The 21,191-nt window shown below is 41.3% G+C and overlaps 1 protein-coding gene across 19 annotated transcripts in view; it reads left to right on the top strand.

The window, feature by feature from the left end:
- Nucleotides 1-3,356: 3,356 nt before the first annotated feature.
- afdna (afadin, adherens junction formation factor a) overlaps nucleotides 3,357-21,191 on the top strand; it is a 102,480-nt gene continuing 84,645 nt past the window's right edge. For 15 of the 19 annotated variants that reach the window (XM_074614715.1, XM_074614706.1, XM_074614699.1 and 12 more), the window contains exon 1: nucleotides 3,358-3,706. In XM_074614715.1, coding sequence (XP_074470816.1) covers nucleotides 3,605-3,706 — 102 coding nt within the window. In that variant the 5' untranslated portion in view covers nucleotides 3,358-3,604. Of the gene's footprint in view, nucleotides 3,707-21,191 lie in introns of all 19 variants that reach the window. The other 4 variants (XM_074614702.1, XM_074614716.1, XM_074614701.1 and 1 more) reach the window with 1 other exon arrangement.

Genomic DNA, 21,191 nt, shown 5'->3' with positions numbered 1-21,191 from the left:
TTCTGCTAAATAAATTTGTTTGTTTGTTGATATTTTATTTCAAACATGTAAAAACAATAAAAAAAAAAAAAAAGTAGTTCAAACCAAGACGGTAAACTTTATTACTCCTTTCAACGACCAGATCCACTCCTTCCGTTCTTACCTTTCACAATAAAAGCCCTAGACATATAATATTTGCGTGTCATATTCTTCACGCTCCCGGTGTGTAAAGGCCGCAATTGATGAAGCTGCTAACATAAACATCTGCAACTAGACACTGCTTTTTTCAAAGGATCCACAAGCCCAAAAAATTTGGGAAACATGTTTCTAACAATGCATTTTATAAGCTGTTTTATCTTAATCTGTAAAGTATATTAACTACAGCTGTCAGATAAATGAAGTGTAGTCAAACATATAATATTTCCCTCTGAAATGTAGTGGAGTAGACGTATAAAGCAATAAGTAAAGTACTTGAGTAAATGTACATAGTTATTTTCCACCACTGCTTCTCACATACCGAATTCATTCTCCAGTTTTTGTTTGAAGAAATTAAATTACGCAACAAACATGTGACGTGAGGTGGATTTTAAGATGAATCATTTCAGTTTATTTGTTGTTGCTTATTTTTGTCTTTAATTGTCTGTGCACAGTCAGATCAGCTGTTCTGATAAAAGCCTATTTTTTCATTCATTACTCACACATGATGTCAGCACAGCACTCATCCATTATACACCAACACCCACAAATTCAGCCCCAGTGACTAATGTGTTTATAAGAAGCCGGGGCTCCTGTTCTTCACCCTGTCTGCCTACATGACTAACCATATCACAGCTATTTCTGTACTCGCCATCACCACCGTATTCCTGACATTTCACATGTATCTGCCTGATATCTGGTGACCTTTCAGTGTCACTGACAGCTGTGTGTTAATAAGGAGCTGGTGTTTGCGTAGACGGAGCACTGTGACGCTCATTTACACACACACACACACACACACACACAACAACACACACTGCCACAGACAGGAAACCAGCATTTGCTGATTATGTTATAGTGTGTCGTCCACAGGAAGGAAGAGATCCTGCAGTGACACACGTTATCAGTTAGGTAGGACTGCAGACAATGGATCATCCATCCCTTACATGTAGATAGGATGTGTGTGTGTTTGGGTGAGTTTGTACTGAGGTTAGGAAAAAATACTGCCTTAAAAGGTCGTTTTTGTAATTTAGTTTCAGGTATTGTCTTATTTTTCTTGAAAATCTGTCACTGAGATGAGAAACTTCCTCTTGCTCATAGCAGGGTTTCCCATGTTTTACAAATTTTTCAGCTAATTAAAACAATAAAAATCAATATCTTATGCAGACTACTGCATTTGTATGATGAAAAGTGATATGATATTGATTGATTTAATAATTAGTATGTTTTCTTTAGTGTATAATCACCTGAAACTAAGAAATGTTGGGTTTTCGTTAGCTTAGAATGAGCCGCTTATATCCACATAGGGAGTGGGTCCTCTTCACTGAGTTTGCCATGTTGCACCGCCATGTTTCTACAGTAGCTCAGAACAGACAAACCAAACTCTGTTGGCTCTCTCTCTCTTGCTTTCTACTCTTACAACAACTGGCTTTAGAGAGGGACATTCATGTTTTTTGCGTCGGCCACCGTAGCAATCCTACACGCTTGTACTTGTTTATGGATGCCTGTGTTTGCTTCATAAACCTGTCAGGATACAGTGCAGAGGTTTGTGTGTGTGTTGTTGTTGGACAGAGGGACTTGGCAGTGCTGTGTGACATTCAGCACCTGCTGACTACCGTAGGACTGAATTATAGAGACAATATGACAACAGAAAACACTAAGAATGCTCCTCTCCCGCTGTTTGAGAGAGAAATATGTCTGATAGATGGATAACCGAGAGAAGCAAAATGTTCTTGGGTATAACAACCGCAAGCCAAGTTAGTATACCCTGCCTTTTCTTTTTGTGTTTTTTGGATACTGAAATGTGGGCAAGTGTGTTATACTATATGTAAGCAAAGTAGGTTTGTCAAATAGGGCTGCACAATTAATTGAAATTTTATTAAAATTGTTCTATGTGAAATTTTCAAATCGCAAGAGGCTGAGTATTTGTTACAGACAAAATGTGTACCATTTTAAATTAAATATTGTGGTGCTGCAGAGATGTCCTGGCCTACACATCATATTATACAGACTTAAGGAAACATCTTTGTTTGGTACAGATCCCTGCAAAAGTCATACTATAATCATTTTAATATGTTTTTGGATGAAAATAAGGGTAATGATATAAAAATTATCATTCATAACAAAATTCTATGAATCAGCCTATTATAATAACATCTTAAGGCTGGCTAACACCATCGTCTCTGACCCCAACCATGTTTTGAACAGTGAATATGAATTGTTACCATCAAATCAGAGATACAGGGTTCCACGATTTAATAAGGTTAGACTGAAGCACTCTTTTGTACACCAGTCAATCCTAAAACTAAATATGGAGCCTAATCCCAGATCAAATGTACATTGAAAGGCCCTGAATATCGTCTTCTGTGATTGTAATGTTTAAATGTATGTATCCTTGTTTCTTGTCTTTGTCCTTTTTGTGATGTTGCAAATGGAGCTGCTGTGATGCAAAACAAATTTCAGACCTGTCGGACAATAAAGTATTATCGTTATTGTTATCGTATCGTATTCCCTCTAATATCGCAAAGCACACCGCAATTGCAATATCAGTCAAAATAATCGCAAATAGATTTATTTTTCTAAATCATTCAGCCCTATTTGTCAACCTATTAAAACACAATAATATATTATTATTATTGTAAAGTAGATTTTTATGCCTTATATATGGTATATTATGGTATATATATTTAATATAATTCTGTTTAGTTTTTAGGAGATGTCTTAATATAAGCTTTCTTACTATCTCTCCTGCACAAGCTTTTGTTTACTTTAAATTAATCTGAGTAAATGTTGGCAAAAGTGTGTTTGTATATATGTGATCTGTGTAATGTTACACGTACTATATATTTTCATAATCATTGTATTTTTAATGTGCAAACATATGGGATTTATTTCAGAATTTTCTTTGAATAAAATCGTTGGTTTAATTGAACATTAATGTGGTCAGATTAGTAAAATAAATCGGTTAGAAGCTTAAATAAAATAAAAAAAAATGGTCTTAATTAACACATAGTGACGTAATCCCGTTTACTACACTATAAGCACTTATTATATTAACCCTATTATACACAAGAGTGCGTTTAGGAGAAGAAGCAGCGTCATGAATCACGTTGACTGTGGCACTCAAACGGTTAACGTGCGCGTTCACAGACATACATGCATCCAAAGAGTGTCTCGGGGGCGCGCAGAGGCGTACCGCGAACGCGCAGCAGCAGAAACAGATCAGACAGCAGGTCGGTCGGTGTCGGTGAGAAACAGAAACAGACCACACTAACAAAAGTACCGGCGGCGGTAAAACAAAAAAACGGCAGACCTGAGCCTTTCTGTGGCGGTGGTTTCTTCTCCTGTGGACTAACGTTACCGGGGAACTTTTTATTCAACAGTTAAACGGACGTTAGAGGGTCAGAAAAGGCTGCTGTAGTCCACCACCATGTCGGGCAGCAGGGAGGAGGAGAGGAGGAAACTAGCCGACATCATCAACCACTGGAACGCAAACCGGCTCGACCTGTTCGAGATCAGCCGGCCCACAGAGGTAGGAGACCACCACAAAGTACCAGGAGAGGCCGCGGACCTACGGGGCCTCTCTCCTGGGTTGAATAGGAGACCATAAAGACCCCACTGGCTGACACTTTGGCTGTTGTGGGCAGCGTGGTTTACTCGCCAAACTCCATTGAAAAAAATCGCATTTTACCATGTCGTCACATATACACCACAAGGCCTTTGACATTAAATAAATATTTAAGCTTTCATGTCAACTATGGGGGCATATTAAATATTCGGCTACATATCTGCACCATATTTAAGTAAAAAAAACATTTTTTTAAAGAAACATTTCCCACTAACGCACTGTTAGTTAGCTACTAGCTGCCACCCACTGCTGTGTATTTGTAGCTACACTACGCTTAATAGTATGACTAATTGTCAAAATTGACATTTAACAAAACCAGCTAAGTGTATAATAAATATGCCGGATTTTTTAGTGAATCCAAATGATTTATTAAATATCTTCAAATATATTCCCAGGTATGTGTAAGTGTGCGATAAGAGAGGCATTCACTAAATTGCCCAGATTTTGAATGGGAGTTTGGTGTGTTGTTATCTCAAAGAGGGAACGGCACTAATTGTCAAAGTTGGCATTTAACAGAAGCAGCTTCGTGTATAATAAATATGCCGAATTGTTTAGTGAATTCTCATGATTTATTAAATATCTTCAAATATATTCCCAGGTATGTGTAAGTGTGCGATAATAGAGGCATTCACTGAATTGCCCAGATTTTGAATGGGAGTTTGGTGTGTTGTTATCTCCAAGAGGGAACGGCACGTATCATGGCTAAGCTAGCTTTTTAGCATTACCTGTAGAGCATACATGCCATTGTGTTAAATAGAAGAAACTGGCAAATCTAATTAATGGTGTTTTTGTTTATCATTGCTATCTAAATGAGGATCCAAAGTTGTAATTATATCCAGCTATTGTCAGTGTTAGCTAGTGTGTGTATTGTGGGTTGTGTAGTGTAGCAGGCTTGCAGCAGAAGCAGCAGTGTCTGCAATGGCTGACAAAACCCAGTGAGGTTGTTTGATACGCAGGGCAAATAGATAAAAGCTTAAAGTATTAGCAACAAGCTGGGCGTAAATGCTTAACACCAGGTTGGGCACTCAAAGCTACCAGCCTACAAACAAACCATAACACACAATCACCAGTCTGCCAGTGCAGAGCATGTCACGTGTGCCCTGCATTGTCCTTTACATTAGCTAGCTTGATGCTGAGCTGCTTGTTTGACCAGCAATAATTTGACCCTGCAACATATTGAGGAGCTGTAATTAAATCTCCCAGTCTGGACTCAAGTTGTGGTTGTTTACTTAAAGGTCCCATATTATAAAAAAGTGAGATTTTCATGTTTTTTTTTATTATAAAGCAGGCTTAAATCCTATATAAATACTGTGAAAGTATCGAAACACTCAATGCACAGGGAAATACACAAAGCCTGTATTCAGAAACTCTGCATTTTAAACAAGCCGTTAGGATTTCTGCCCATTCGTGATGTCACGAATATACAATATTTAGATCCTTGACACAATTTTAAACGTAAAACACTCTAAATGTGTCCCAGTTTATTCCTGGTTGCAGTGAATGTGAATGTCATCACCTGTCAAGAAGTACACATGGACTAGCAATGTTAATGCAATTCTATTGCAATTCGTCAAAATGTGCTAAAACGGAGCGTTTCAGACAGAGGGTAAATACAGGTATATTCAGGTCGACAGTATGAGGAAAATAAAGTTTTTTTTTAACATTAAAGCATGTAAACATGTTCTAATAGAAACACAAAATACAAGTATGAACCTGAAAATGAGCATAATATGGGACCTTTAATAACATGACAGGATAAGACACTCCTCCCTTGCAGGATTCAGATATAGCTAGCTTGCCAGAGAGAGAAGCAAGGGCTTGGTGATGAATCTAGGAGTTAGTCAATAACCATCTATCTTTTACTCTTTAACTGGTGCATCTCATGCCTAATTAGGTTTGATTTATAGCTGTGACTGTGATTGCGTCAGCTGCAGTGTTTTTTAGGCGGCAGCCCACCCCCCACCTCTCCTCCTTGGATAAGGGTGTAGGGGGGCCAACAGGGTCCCCCTCTCCTCTTCTTGAGCCGATTAATTTATCAGGATTGAAGCTGGCCCGGCCGTTGGCCCAGGGTTGTGTACTGCAACACACAACGTCTCCATTCTGTGAGGAATGATTAACCCAGTCCAGAAGTTCTCTAGGCTGTAATTCTCTCACTGTACAAGGAGCATTGCTGCTCCGAGTTGAGTCCAGTAAAACATGATTAAATGTAAGCAGATGCATGGCCTTCCTTGCCACGCCACACCCTACCCATATGTCAGCTGGTAGAGCCCCCAAGCTGCACAAGTGTCCTTCACACTGTCTAGACTGTAGCTGTGCATAAAATACGCTACGATTGTAATATATTTTACAGTAAGATCCATGGTTGACACTGATTTGAGATTTATATTTTAAAAATTAGCAATGTTTAATTTCCGTATTTCAGACCAAACTGCCACGGAGAGCGGTGAGATCATTCGTGTGATTAGATTAGCCACGGATGGCTGATTAGTCTGGACCAAAGGTTCTCAAACTTTTTAATCTTGCAACCCAAACTGCATAAGTCCTGCTGTGGGACTTATGGTGGGGCTCATTATAACATAACAGGTACTCGGGTCACGTGGGGGCTGGACTCACCATAGGCAGAGACATGGGGCTCATTGTTGCAGAATTCAATAAACACTCGGGCTTGAAAGTTGTAGCACATTTACTGGAATTCAGATGCTATCATGCCAGTTGTTTGTTTTGTTTGGATGAAAAGATTGTGGGAATGTTTACTTAACTTTACTTTTGTATTTAGGCTGTGCAGGTTCACACTGCCACAATTCTAAGTGGACGGGAGTGAAACAATTATTAGACAGAGATATGGTAATATATAATTCATTTCGTTTTTGGTGGTGTGTGTGTGGTATGGCTGGATTGTGTTCAAGTTAAAAACAAATTATTATTAGTTGTCCTCATGTGTTTTAACACTTGTGAACGCAGCCTCTGGGTTAAGTCCTTCATCCAGGTCAGACCTTTGCTATTCACAATATGGTGGCATTGAATAACCCAAAAATTATGCTCTCAGTCCTGTTTGAAGAGAAGTGCTATATTTTTTTTTGTGGCTGGATCGCACAGGGCAGCCCTTTAACCGCAAAAGACTGTGACTCAGTGACATAGGGTACGTCGCGCATTCCCTAGTGTCCTCACCAGACCTGGTGGACATGTTCTGCTGGATTTAACATTATAGACATGACCACTGACTATTTGTGTAACAATTTAGCCACAAATTCTCAGACAGACCATACACGGTGCAGCCATGTAGTTAGTTTTAACCGAGTCTTGTTTTGTTAGGATTATGAGCTCAGTCTGCAGCATCTAAAGGAATCCTCCCCAAAACACATGGTTTCATGTGCGTAAGAGTTTGAATGTTGACAACTGATATGCAGCAGTTCCCTGTGCTTGGAAAGCTGTGCATGAGGGGAAAGTTGTTGTCAAGATTGTCCCTAAATATAACTTGCATAACTTCTTGATATGGAGTGCAGTATTGAAAAAGCAAGTTTCTGAAGGAAATCTTGGTTTTTCATAAATTTAAAAACAAGTTCTTGACACCCAGACTCTACATGTGAGCTTTTTTATTCTAATTGACAACCACTGGTACACTGGCAGCGTGAGCCTAAGCAAGCCTAACAAAAGTATTGGCGGCACATATCCAAAACATCAACAGTACATACTGACACAGATTGCACAGGACAACCAGACCTTGTATAGAGTGCAGGATAAATGATGGAGAGTAGATGATTCAGATCACCTTACAAGATTACTTTCAGCATTCACTCACCGTGCACTCATGCTACATCCACACTAATACGTTCTCGTTTTAAAACACCTCCGACGAGACGCAAATCACATAACCATTCATATACACTGGGCATACGGGTGCCGGTGTAAACAGGAAGCAGCGAATTGACAGGAATTGATGCAAAGCGCTCAAATAATAGCTTGCCTCCTGCGCTTGTAGGCAGTAGTAGCATTATAAAATACAGAATTGAACTACGGTGATGTCATTAGCAGGTAGTACTATTTAAGTCAGTATTGACATGTAACATTGTTGTTAATCAAACAGGGCTGCATATAGATAGATGGATAGATTCTTTATTGTCCTTTTCCAAGGAAACTTGTTGCCACAGTCTACAGAGCATATAAATACATAGGTACATAAATACATTATACACTAGAGCTGCAACGATCAATCGATTAGTTGTCAACTATTAAATCAATCTGCAACTATTTTGATATTTGATTAAAAGGGTTATTAAAAAGTCTAAATTCTCTGATTCCAGCTTTTTAAATATGAATATTTTCTGGTTTCTTTACTCTATGACAGTAAACTGAATATATTTGAGTTGTGGACAAAACAAATCATATGAGGACGTCATCTTGGGCTTTGGGAAACACTGATCAACATTTTTCACCATTTTGACATTTTATAGACCAAACAACTAATCAATTAATGGGGAAAATAATTTACTGATTACTCGACAATGAAAATAATCCTTCGTTGCAGCCCATATTGTACACCACAACTTAACTACATCAGATACATCCACATTTATACACACATACTTATACACATTGCACCTACACACATTACAGTTACCAGTGTGTTTTGTTGAGTGGTGATGCTATTTCAGAGGGGACAAAACTCTTGCCATAGTATAAGTGTGATTTTCCTCGGATAAGTGCTGAATCATGTGAACCTGTCTGTATCTCTTATCAGGGAAAAGGTTTGAGTTTAGGCAAGAGTCACATCCATTGACCTGTACCTTTATTTGCGTGATGCTGGTAAGGCGGTTTTAAAGCTCCTGCACTAGTCCTGAGTGCTGACCTATGGATTTTTTTTTCACTTTTTTCCCATAGCAGCTCAAGAGAGGCTTATGGTTTAAAACTGGTACAGCAGCTTTTTTGTCTGTCCAGTTCTCAATTGATCTCGCCTGGAAACAAGGCTTTCTTCACCACCAAATCAACTCCACTGACTAAACACTGACCTCTAAAAATATCTGCTTATACATCAAGTTGTTTACTTAACTTACATTCGAGCTGTGGCTTGATTGCATGGCAACCTTTAGGTCATCGACTTAGAGGATCTCAGAAAAAGCATTAGATCTAAATTTAAGACTTTTAACAGCCTTAAATAGACTTTATAGAGCTTTTAAGTTGTGGCAGAGCTGGAAATTAAAGCAAATATTACGTTGTGTTTTATTTTCCGTTGGCCAAAGTTAAACCTCCATGCTTGGAAGACAGAACAGGGTTAACACATTATGACAGATATTTTTCTTTTTATCAAGTCAGCCCAGCTGAACAGACCAAAACGTCTTGTATTGAAATCTACACTGTCCTGATATATTTGTGATGAGCTGGTTTCTATTTTTGTAACGTTGGTCTGGTTTTTCTGCTTGTTGAAATATTATTAAATGTTTTGAATTAGTCTCCATGAAACCTACTGATGACACAGCAAAAAGCCGGCTTTGCCTGTTACTGCATGGAGTGACAAAATGACACGAGTTACATGTGAGAGTGAAGTGTAACAGCTCATGTAGCCTCCGTGCGCATGACTGTGCCGCACAACAGGCTGAACAGGCGTGGAGGAAGATCTTACATACCTTTGCGCTTTGTTTAATGGACTATTCAAGTACTGGGAAGGCTGAGTTAAAGGAAAATGCAGGAATGCTGGCTTCGAAAGGTCAAAGGAGTTTTTAGCAGCGGAACTAAATAAGGTGGAAAAGTGTGGTTAAAAATACAATCAGCATGTCTTAATATGCCTCTCCTCAGCTCCACTGTGTATTGCATGGCTGTATAGGATGACAATGTGTTGATATATTGTGACATATCCAGTTTAGCATCCTCGCTGTGGACCAGGGAGGTGGAAAGACGGAGAAACAGGGGTGGTTTGTAACATTCGCAGGAGGCTTAAGGCCCAGACACACCAACCCGACATCAGAACTAGCAGCGACGAAGGCCACCAGTTGCGTCGCCTCACTTTTTTCTTGGCCAAAAAGTTGCGAAAAAACTCTGACACGGGCAGACTAGAGCCGACAGTGCGGGACACACCGCAAAAACTAAGACGACAGACGCTCACCGACGGCCCCACACTGTCCGACGGCCCCAAACTGTCCGACGGACGATTATCGGCAAGAGTTGCCACACATCTGGTCAAGCTTAATTGAAAACTTGCCCATTATTGCAGCAGTACTGTATTGTTGCTTTTGCTCTGTATGGGGGGGAAAACAGTAGGATAGCAGACAATGAAAGCAAGTATTTGTCTTCATATAGCACTACGTCATGCCAGAAGTTCCCTGTGTACTTAAGTTGTCATGATATGCTGAACCACAAACCAAAAACACATCAGTTACCTTTGACACAACATGAAAATGTAAGTATTTTCTGCTAGCCCCGACTGGCTGAGTTTGAGGTGAAAGGCATTTACTAGCAGGAAGCTCGTATCCACCTTCTTTCCTTCGGGATGTGAATGCAGCATGTTAGCAGACTCGCTCGCCATGACATCAGCGGCCACTCCCTCCTTTTCCCTGTGGCACAGGAAGCAGGAAGCCGACAGGAAGTGTGTGTTGTGTGGAGATAGTGGGTTTCCTGTGGTCTGTATGGGTGTAATGACTGGGTTGTGTTCAGAGTGATCAGATTTTGTTTTATTTTACCAGCTATTTCCAGATTCCAGTGCTCCAGAATAACTAAGACTGCTGTTTTGATGCAGCGACCCTTGTTATGTTTCTAGATATTTATTGACGTTGATTTATACTTTGTTCATGTTCTTGGTTTATTTACATTGCCCATAGATTATCATCTTTAAATTTAGGGTATGTTGTTGGAGCTTCACCTGGATGTGCACTAAAACTCTATCTTCCCCGCCTCCTCCCAGTTTTCTGTGTTCAACTTTTGGATAATTAATATCATGGTTCATTTGATTGGTTGTTTGTCTTTTAAAGTATCATTATGTATGTGCTTTTGGCCCTTGCCTGGCTGATGAAAGTGTTGACAGTATGCAGGAGCTAATGTTTGATATTTTTTATCTGGGACTAGGAGTGGAGTGGTGTATGGATAAAAAATCATTAGTATATAGTAAAAATATGTTGATAAAGTAACCAGACTGTAATGTCAGTTTTTGTCAAATCCTCATCCTCATCCTCATCCTCATCCTCATCCTCATCTGCAACCGCTTATCCCGTTAGGGGTCGCGGGGGGGCTGGAGCCGATCCCAGCCGACATTGGGCGAAGGCGGGGTACACCCTGGACAGGTCGCCAGTCCATCACAGGGCTGTCAAATCCAGAACATTAAATACCTGACAAATCGGGTTACTCCATCACATTGATGCAAAAGTAATATAAAAATCTAATATTGATGTAAAGCCAACCTGCGTATTGATTTGCAACATTGCCCACAAGTGCAAGGGGATAAATACCTCAGTGTAAGCAGTATGGGGAAATCTTTGACGGTAGACACATTTGTATTGTGGCTGCAACTAAACAAGTATTTTATGAGAATTGTTTGGTCTATTGTACGTCATAAAAAAATAGAGCCCATTATAACTTCCTAGAGCTCAAGTTGACGTCTTGTTTTGTCTGACCAATAGTACAAAACAAAAACATATTCAGTTTACTTTAATGAATGACAAGAAATAGCAGTAAATCCTCTCATTTGAGAAGCCATCAAATGTTTTGAATATTTGCTTGAAAAATTACTTTATTTTCTGTCTATCGACTAATCGGTTAATTTACTACTTGTTTCAGCTCTAATTTACAGTAACGTCATATCGCTCACCACTATTATTTCTTATCTCCGACTAGGGCTGGGCAATATATCGAAAAAAAGTACATCGATATCTTGATATGAGACTAGATATTGTTTTAGATTTTGGATATTCAGTATTGTAATATGGCATACGTATTGTCTTTTCTTGGTTATAAAGGTTACATAACATAATTTGTAAAAGCACCAATGGTCAGCCCTACAATATCTTTGCAATCGAGGTATTTGGTAAACATATCGTGATATTTGATTTTCTATACATCGCCCAGCCCTATCTCCTACACGCCTGTCCGTATACATAGATGCAAAGTTGACTTTTTTATTGAATATGATAAGAAATAAAGTAAACCATATTGTGCTGCAGATTAGGTGAATTGCGCTGTGTTTCTCTGGGAATTCTGCTGTTTGCTGAAGTGGCATTGGACTATCATGGAGATCGAAACAAAAATAAAGTGTGTACAGCCAAGAAGTAACAGTCACTACTGAGGGGAAAAAGGCTGTTGACTGGCTGGTGTTTGACTTTGACTAAAAGGTCAGTGTCGGCCTGGTGTGTGTACCTGTTTTCAGCAGCTGCTGCTGGTGATAGTAGCAGCGTGTTTGGCAGCAGCGCAGTGGCGGCCTGGTTGACAGATTTGCTGGCCTCAGCCACAACTACAATACCATGAGGTCACATACACACACACACACACACACACACACACACCCACACACACACAGTAGCTGACCGCTCTGTGCATTTATCTCTGTTTGCATTGTCCCTCTGTGTGTTCATCGGCCATGCCCTCCCTCCCTCCTTCTTTCTGTCTTTCTCTCATCATGTCATGTGGCTGCTAGCTGGCTGCGTCACCATGGTAACGCTGTGGCTGTGATGAGCTCACCAAAAGAGACCTCTCTCTCTCACACACACACACACACACACACACACACACCCCCTGTAGCTGACAGGCTTGTAAAAGAAGTGTGTGTGTGATTTTTAGTTATGGTTGAAGGCCTTCACCAGTTAGCATCATGGTTAGATTTATTGTGATGCAGCTCTAGTCTGGACCTGAAGTGAACAGGATTCAGTGATCGGCTCCGTTTGCTGCCCTTGGAGTAGCAGGTGGGTTGACTGTGTCAGCTAAAAGCTAAATTATGCGTCTTCGTCAAAGGTGTTGCAGTTCCTAGATGGAGTGGTGTAGTGGTAATCTTGTGTGCAGGTATGTGGAGGTTAACACTAAAGCTAAGGCCCCATTTACACTTGTCATTTTAAGTGTCTTGTATCCAGATAAAAACCACATGCGATTTAAGTACTTTCATTTATATGTTACCCACATATATATGTTTGCGTTGGCCAGGCCACATGCAAATTAGGGTCGGCCCTACTCCAGTCCAGAGGATGGTGATTTTTTAACTGCCAAAAAAGCCAGAAGAAGGACTTAAGCAATTTAGTTACAACAATAACCAGTTTGCTAGCCAGCTAATATCCATCCATAAACTAGTCTGATGAAAGTCCTTGACGTGAACTAGGAGGTCTTGGTGAGTTGGTATGGAATGACCCATATTTTATCTTTACTTTGACGTTGTAGACACCCGGATGCTCTGGTCGTAGTTTTTCTTTCCAGCTACACTTCCAGCCTCCTGACACTCTGTAGGCTTGAGATAATTGGAGCTCTGCAGGTGTCTGAGAGTCCATGCCCACAAGTGTGTGGCTATCAGCCCAACCAGTTGCAGCTTTAACTGTGTTGCATGTCACATTTCACAGCCAAACACTATCTGTTGAGCATGTGTGAGAGTAATTGCTCCACAGCGCTTCATTACGAAGCAGGGCAAAAGATCACGACCACAAGTCTTATAGCCTGTCCTGCAGAGTTATGGCCCATCTGTATCACACACACATAAATACACAGACAGGCGGACTGATTGAATGAGTAACCTTGCAGCTCATTTCCATCAGCCAACCACTGCTCTGTCATTTTAAATTCAGTTCTGTAGTGTGTCTCACTGGTTGGGTGTTTTTGCGGTTTAAACATTAAGTTATTTCACCGCTTGCTAGTTGTCATATTCACTCAGTGCTGCTGCTGTGGTGCTCTTTATTCTGACAGGATGGATGATTCGGTGCTGTTCTTTATTCATGAATTCACATTTTTTAAATCCTAATCTACTTGATATTTCTGCTGCTGAGTGGGAATTCTCCAGTTCAGTATCCGGTCTTTGTCCGGCCACATCGCTCACTGTACCAGCTGTAATTAATGCAGCTGGCCTCGCTCTATTGGCTGCTGCCCGTTAAAGAGAAGGATGGGGGTCACACTGGACAGCCAGGATATTTATCACCACTGTTTATTTTCAGCAGGTTAGGAAGGGAAGTCCACTTCAGCCTCATGTGGAGTGAATTAGGCTGGATGTGGGTTATGGTTGAAACGGTCTTTATCAAGACGCCGTGTTCATAAAATGTAATGTAGTCAAATTAAGGAGAGAGTGGAAAGGTTAGTAAATAGGATAACATCTGTTAGTAAACTTATGGTTAGAGTTTGGTCGATTACCGGTCCAATCTGGTGCACGAGCTTACACCGGTTTGATTTTATGCCAACCGGTTGAACCGGCATTTGTCATTATGACAAGTTCTGGAAAATTAAAATGTAACAACAGGCGCTAAATCCAGCTTGTATTGCAGCAATAAGCAATATGACAATGCGATTAACATATTGTTATGTTTGTTTATAAACAGACTAACGGAGCCACTAGTATCTGACAGGCCGTGCACATCTGCTAAGCCGAGGCCGGTAACTTCGACATAACACCGGCAACATGACAGAGCTAAAATTTCAGTAGAGGTGGGAGGGGGGGAAGTCAGTGTATTGCAAGTCCGAGGCCCCTTGACGTTAGCGAGTGTGCGGTCAAGAGAGAGAGAGAGAGAGAGAGGGAGCGGGCGAGTGTGAATGAAGTTATAGTAACGTTGTAGCTGTGAACGTAGCAGTGCAGGGTGTGTACAGTTTAGGTTGTAAGTGAATAAATGCTACAACTCCTCAAAACACCTAGGGGTAAAATTCGGTATACTGGTCTGGTGGGGTGTTGTGGCTTACTATCATACTGGTTTGACATTTTTTACATCGGCCCAACTCTACTTATAGTGCACAAAATGTTCATATCAAAAGTTAACCTGAGGGGGAACTGGAATGTGGGTGCTACACTTCTACGACGCTGCCGCAGATTTGGGACGGTGTTATCAGCTGCAACCGCCGGCCAATCTGGCTACATCAGCAAAGCACAGAGAAGCTCTGATTACAACACCCACAAAGAGGGAGAGTGACTTCATTCTCTGCTCAGGTTGACATTACTCCACTAGCCTACATTTTTACACAGCAAATAGTTGTTTGCTGCTATATTTGCTCTGAATATTGTATGGAGCACCTTTAAAAAAACTGATTAGAAGAATGAATCCCACTTACAGCCTTTGGTAAAGTATATTTACTGAAGCATTGAAGTCTCTGCTTGGCTTGTTTTAGATTAGAAGCTGTAGAAGGGAAAATATACAACTAATTAGAGGCAGTTTTCATTTTTCAGCATGTGCCATCAAGCCCAACATTGGCTACCTCAGTTACTTAGTATTTAGACACAGAGATCAGAGAAAACAACACAAGATTTAGATGCCCGCTGGTGCAAAACAGCAAGGAGTATATCCCCAAAACTAATTTATAGGCTCATGAAAAACCTTTTAAAACTGTCCCGCAGTGAAAATAAGGTTTAAAGAAATGATACAGTCTAATAAATGTTGTTTAGGAGTTACATTCCACTGTTTTTTATTTACACATTTGTTTAGGTTGCGAAATTTATCAGATAATCAATTCTAACTTTAATTTACAGGTTCTTTAAGCCTTAAATTGAACTTGGCCGATCTTGCAGAAACCTTGCTCTACTTTAGAGGCAGTTAATTTTCCCAGATGGCCCGCCAAACTCTGATCAATATATGTAAAGCGCTCCTTAAAGAAGCCTTCCGTAAGCAGTCCAGAATAACACATCAGCATGGCCTCTGTGTGAGTGCGTGTGAGGATCCAAATGGGTAATATGTCATAGTTTTCATGGATGCTGCTGGTCCTGGAATTCCTGGAATGCAACTGGAGTTTTGATTGGTGAATTCCAGACGAGGAAGGTCAGGTAACAGAGGATAGACTCTCTGTGGAAATTGGGGGGAATTTTACAAACTGAAATAAATGTATTTCTCAGCTAGTTTCCAAACATTTATTGCAGTAGACAGCTTTCAGTGAAGCTTGGGCGGAGTCCAGACGTTTCCTTAATAAACCAGAATAGAAGGATAATTTGGAAAGACATGGAAGAGTCATGGAATTTACATTAGGGACCCCAGCGGGGGTTTCTCTCTCTCCGTGGAAGCACCTGTGGTTCATAATCTCACTCTCTCTTTGCCTCCTGTCAAACACACATTCCTTCTCTGTGATTTGGCCTCTCTCTTATCTATCTTTTCTTTCTTTCCTCTTGTTCTAAAACAAGCAGTGTATTGTGTGTGCTCAGCAGAGCAGCCCGCCCTAAAAGCTGTGTGTGTGTGTTTGTCCCAGCCAGCCTGTCAGACCGTGTTAATCCCCTCAGAGGCCTGGCTCACCTCCTCCCCGCCTTGCCCCTCTTCCCTCTCCTCCAGGCCTTCATTGGTTTGTGTTGCACTCTCAGCCAGCTGATACGCTCCCCCACCTGTCAGTCAGAGCCGCTCGCCTCCCTGCGGGCCAATCGCACGGGAGGTAACCCCCCGTTGACCTCACAGGATCAGACAGCAATCAGGGACCAATGACTGGGAGTGTTTAGCCGCACCGCTTGCTACCAGCTCCCATGGTGCTTTGCAGCAGGTCAATGTCTAAGTCGTGGCCCACAAGGAGGGAAAACAAGGAGGGACGGCCCATCATGACTGGGAGTAAAACCTATTGTTTGGTCAGAGGGAGGTGGCAGTAGTGCTGCAACCAAAATATTGGATGTGGCTTGTAAATTTAAAATCCACATAAATAAAATAAACCATTAAAAACAACTTTATTGCACCCTTTCATTTCTGGGTTCATTCCAGGTGGCAACCTGAAAAGTGAAGCCAATGCTGAAGTGCCTTAAACTTGCATTCTTTCTAATAGCCAGCAGGGGGCGATTCCTCAGGTTGCAAAAAGAAGTCGGATTGCATAGAAGTCTATGAGAAAATGTCCGGTGTGAGAGTTGTTCGTGTTTTCGTCTTACAACAAGTATATACTATAAATATTCAGACACCAGTGATCAGATTTTAACAAACTTAATGAGAACGTATCATCTGATTTCAGTGTGTCTGTAGTTCCAGCTCTTAACAATTTGACCAAAAGGGCGGAACTGCAACCACATGTTAAAATCAAAAGTCGTGATGACCCAAAGTTTCAAAGGGTTGCATTGTGATGTGAGAAACTGCCTTAGGGTGTGATATATTTTAGTTTGATTAAACTTAATTACTACCATAACAAGCCCTCTGCAAATAAGCGCACACTACACACAGAGCTATGATTGGGAAATTCCAAAACTTTTAAGATGGGGACCGCAACATATTTGGCGCCGTGTCTGTGTGTCGAAATGTTTGCTGGTTTGGCGTTGTTGGTCTGTGAAAAGTATCAGCTTAACAAACAGCAGATGGACTCAACTGGACTTCACTTTCCCATGAGGAGTTTGACATGGCTGAATTGTGTTCACATCAACACTTGGTTACGTTTTTGGCTCGTGAAATGAATGCACACCAGCGAGTTTAATAAATTAACGTATGTGAATTTTGAAAATACGATATGAATTCTCTCTGAGCTCTTGAGAGTTCAGTCTGGGTGAAGGAGGTGTAATCTGTAAAAGTATCAACAGGGAGAGAAATGTACAGTCCTAGTGTTAACTATCATGGCATGTTTCCAAGCGAACACTTACTGTTTAGTGTCTCATCATATAACCGTGTATTTCAACATGCATTTCATATATCACTTACCCGATCTGAACATAAATCCTTGTGGTTCAATGAAAGCACAGCTCATAATAACTTAGCAAAGCAGCTCAAATACTCGACACATCTGAATGTCAGACTCATTCAGAGCCAACAATCACATCCATTGTTGAAAGAATCAAAACTTGTGTTGACTGTTTGGCAGCAAAATAGGCAACAACATATTTCGGAGACGCTGTCACTGCTCAGCGAGAGATGAACAGCCAAAAAACACAAGCAGGTGCTGCAGCCGAAAGTTGCATACCAACTCAATCAAAAAGGCCTGTGTGTTTGTCCACCACTCCTCTCATCTGCTGGTTGTTAGACGACCCCCAAGTGGAGCTGCACCCTGTCCTCGGCCTGTCTCCGCTCAGCCCCACCCGCCTGCTGGTGGGGCCTGCTGGAGAATCTGAACAGGAAAATACAATAATACTGTGTGGGTGACCTCAGTGTGCCGGGGACTTCCCCCACACACTGCCCCACCCGCTCATATTTGTTGATCTTAGGTGTCCACCCAGTTCCATAAGAATGGCTTGGACACTCACAAACACACAGCAGTGCAGCGGAACGGTGGTGATGTGTGACCGGGGCTGACATCGCTGACGCAAGCCCAGACTGTGTGTGTGTGTGCGTGTGTTCTTGGATCTGTGTGTACCTGGGTGTCCAGGGTTTGGGTGTAAATCTCTCCCAGGGAAGAGAAAGGGAACACTGGATGTGTTTTGCATTAATTTGCAGGTCTGTCTGGATATCATTATATGTGGTATGTGTGTGTCGAAGGGGAGAGGCTACTGTTCCTGGCCAGTTGTTTGTCTAAGGAGGCAGAGCCTGATGCAAATGTGCTACAGTATCCATCAGTGCTGTAAGTGGCAGAGTTCACCACATAACACTGTCGATACCAGGCAATTAATTTAACCAACCAGTGGAAAGTATTTGAAACGGTTCTGTGACTGACGGACTGCTGGAAATGTCCTGGTGCAGTAAATCCTGCACATGTGGGAAATTGAGCTTAGACCAGTGCTTCTCCTGCTCTGAACTGGGTCTCTGGTGAAGGCCAGATGATGTCATCTGCTAATTTGAATACTTGTGGCATCAGTTGCATCAGTTTCAGCATATCTGCAACTTTCATCAAGACATTTCCAATGCCAGTTAGAAATCTGTCCCAGACATTATGATGACTGGTTTCAGATACATTTTCAGACCCTGTAAACACCCCCATCTGTATATATATAGCTACATTTGTTGTATTATAGTTAGGACTGCAACGATTATTCACCATTATTTTCTTTCTCTTATACTTTTATACAATCAGACTTCTTCTTGCATCCAGAGGAGTCACCCCCTACTTTTACATGAGGTGTCTTATGTCAGGTTTTCTTCTTCAGGTCTGCTGTTTGTTACCTGTTAGTGCTGTAAACAGTCATGACTGTGATACTCTACATTTTCTCTATAGGAAAACCCTGTAATTATGACCTCCAAATGGGGCATATAGTAAGACCTCTGCATTACCGATGGTGGAGAAAATGGTTTGAAGTCCATCAGTGGAATAGCGAGGGTGTGATAACGGAGCCAGTCACTGTCGAGGCTCTGAGATCCTCATTCAGATCCAATTTTTATCATCAGGGCTGTGAGATTCAGGTCAGCTAGGAGAAGGAGGAAGGACAGTCAGGAGGATGAAGAAGAGGAGTGACTTTGCAGTCTGCCAGGCTTACTTTGCTTTTATTCCTGAGATGCTGTTTGAAATGTTTCTAGTATTAGTGTGGATTTTCAGCCTGTATGTACAGAACTGAAATTGTGTCTCTCTCTGAGAAGTAGGCTGTATTTGATGAACTTGGTTTATTTGTTACACGCTGACCAGTTCTGCTGCAGCAGCATTTTTTCCTCCCTCTTTTCTTTGTTTGTCCACCTGACACCTGAGAACTGGGCATGGCCCGCCGACCAGCGCCATGGCAACATGACACCCAGCTGTGAAGTGGTTGCCATAGCAGCGTTCAGTAGCTTGTCGGTGTTGGGTTCCATCGGTGGCTCACAGGATTGTCAGCTGTTTGTGGACAAGCACCCATTGGTGTCATAGGGTTTGTACCTCAGTCTTCTGACTACCAAAAACCAGAAGAGTTTGAAAAGACTAAGGTCTGACACCCTCTCACATCCAAAGACAATACGTCATAAGTTACACAAGTTTTTGTGTGAGATAAAACAACTATTTTTAAGATATTGCGATGGCTATTTTTCAATGCTTTCTGATATTTTATCCACCAAAATGTTAATCAAGAAAATAGTTGGCAGATTTATCGATGATAAAAAAAAAAGTTTGTTAGTTGCAGCCCCATCTTTCCAGCTTTTCAGTTCATTCTTGATCTTAAAAACAGCAGTTATCAATACAGTTAATTCAATTTCAACTCAAGGTCCAATTAGGCCAACATGCTTCTTCCAGGGCTTTCAACCGAATCACACAGTCTTCAGCAGATGGAGTTTGCCTGGTTGTTATGGAACTTTAAGTTTGAGCATCTACAGTTATGAGCTTGTTTGCTTTTGACAAAAGCCTCCTATAATAATGGAAAATGTAAACGTCTGCAGTTAAATGACAGCAGAGAAAACTTCTGTCTGCTGATTAAGACCATGAAATATGGGGGAAAGCTCTGGAACAAGCGAGTAAATCAACCTTGGGTTGATATTTTGTCAACAACAAAATCTGTACTTCATTCCAGTGTAGTGATTCGAGATTGCACCCTCTCCAAATTTGTCTCCATGCTGAGCAGCTAAATGATTCTCCAGAATATGTATCTCATTATGAATTTTCACTGCAGCCTTAATAATAACTCTCAGCGTCATAATGAGGGAAAAAAAACACAGAAAAATCCTTCAAAAACAAAAGAAGGACCCATTTTACTGAGCTGCACATTCACACAGGACTAATATTATCAGATGACCTCTGAATTTAAGCTAATTTGTGCTGTGCAGATTACCGACATGGCAGATTCACACAGGATTAAGCATGCAGGCGACCTCTGTGGTTATTAAAAATCATAAGAGGACTCCAGATAATACTGGTCCCGTGTGAATAGGGCTTTAAAGGCTACATTACACTGCAGTTAATTACTGTTGAGACCTTGGATATACAGTAGGTAATCTAATCAAAAGAGACTGGAGACATCCTGATATCCGATGGGTTTGACTGTTTTGGTGTGTTGGTCAGTCTCATAGTTTGTCACTACTTCCTCCCCCCTGTTTGCACCAAAGTCACTCCAAGGCTGAGAGAGAGAGAGATGTGGGCGGACCTGCATAATTCAACGCTCATCCCGAGTGTGTTTGAGCGTCTGTGTTCGTGCATGTGTGCGCCTTCCCTAAGAGTGCTTCTCTATTCTCTGCACGTTATGTTGGGACCTTGAAAAACGCCAGCTAAGGTCACAGTCGTGCTCACGTTCGTGTGTGTGCACGCATGTGTTGTGTGTAACTCCATAGCCCTGATCGCAAGGTGCCGTGTTTAACCAGCCCCCCTGTAAACCACTGCAGACTGTTATTGATCCCTCTTGTACATACACACACACGCACAGATACACACAAACCCGCCCAGAAGCATGTGTGACCTTTCTGGCTTTTTCTGGAGTCTCTATTTTCTCTCTCTCTCTCTCTCTTTCTTCTTTTATGGTTGCTGAGAATGA

Source organism: Sebastes fasciatus, chromosome 18 (genome assembly GCF_043250625.1).
Source record: "Sebastes fasciatus isolate fSebFas1 chromosome 18, fSebFas1.pri, whole genome shotgun sequence".
Lineage (NCBI taxonomy): Eukaryota > Metazoa > Chordata > Actinopteri > Perciformes > Sebastidae > Sebastes > Sebastes fasciatus.
This window is presented reverse-complemented; position numbering and strand designations above follow the sequence as displayed.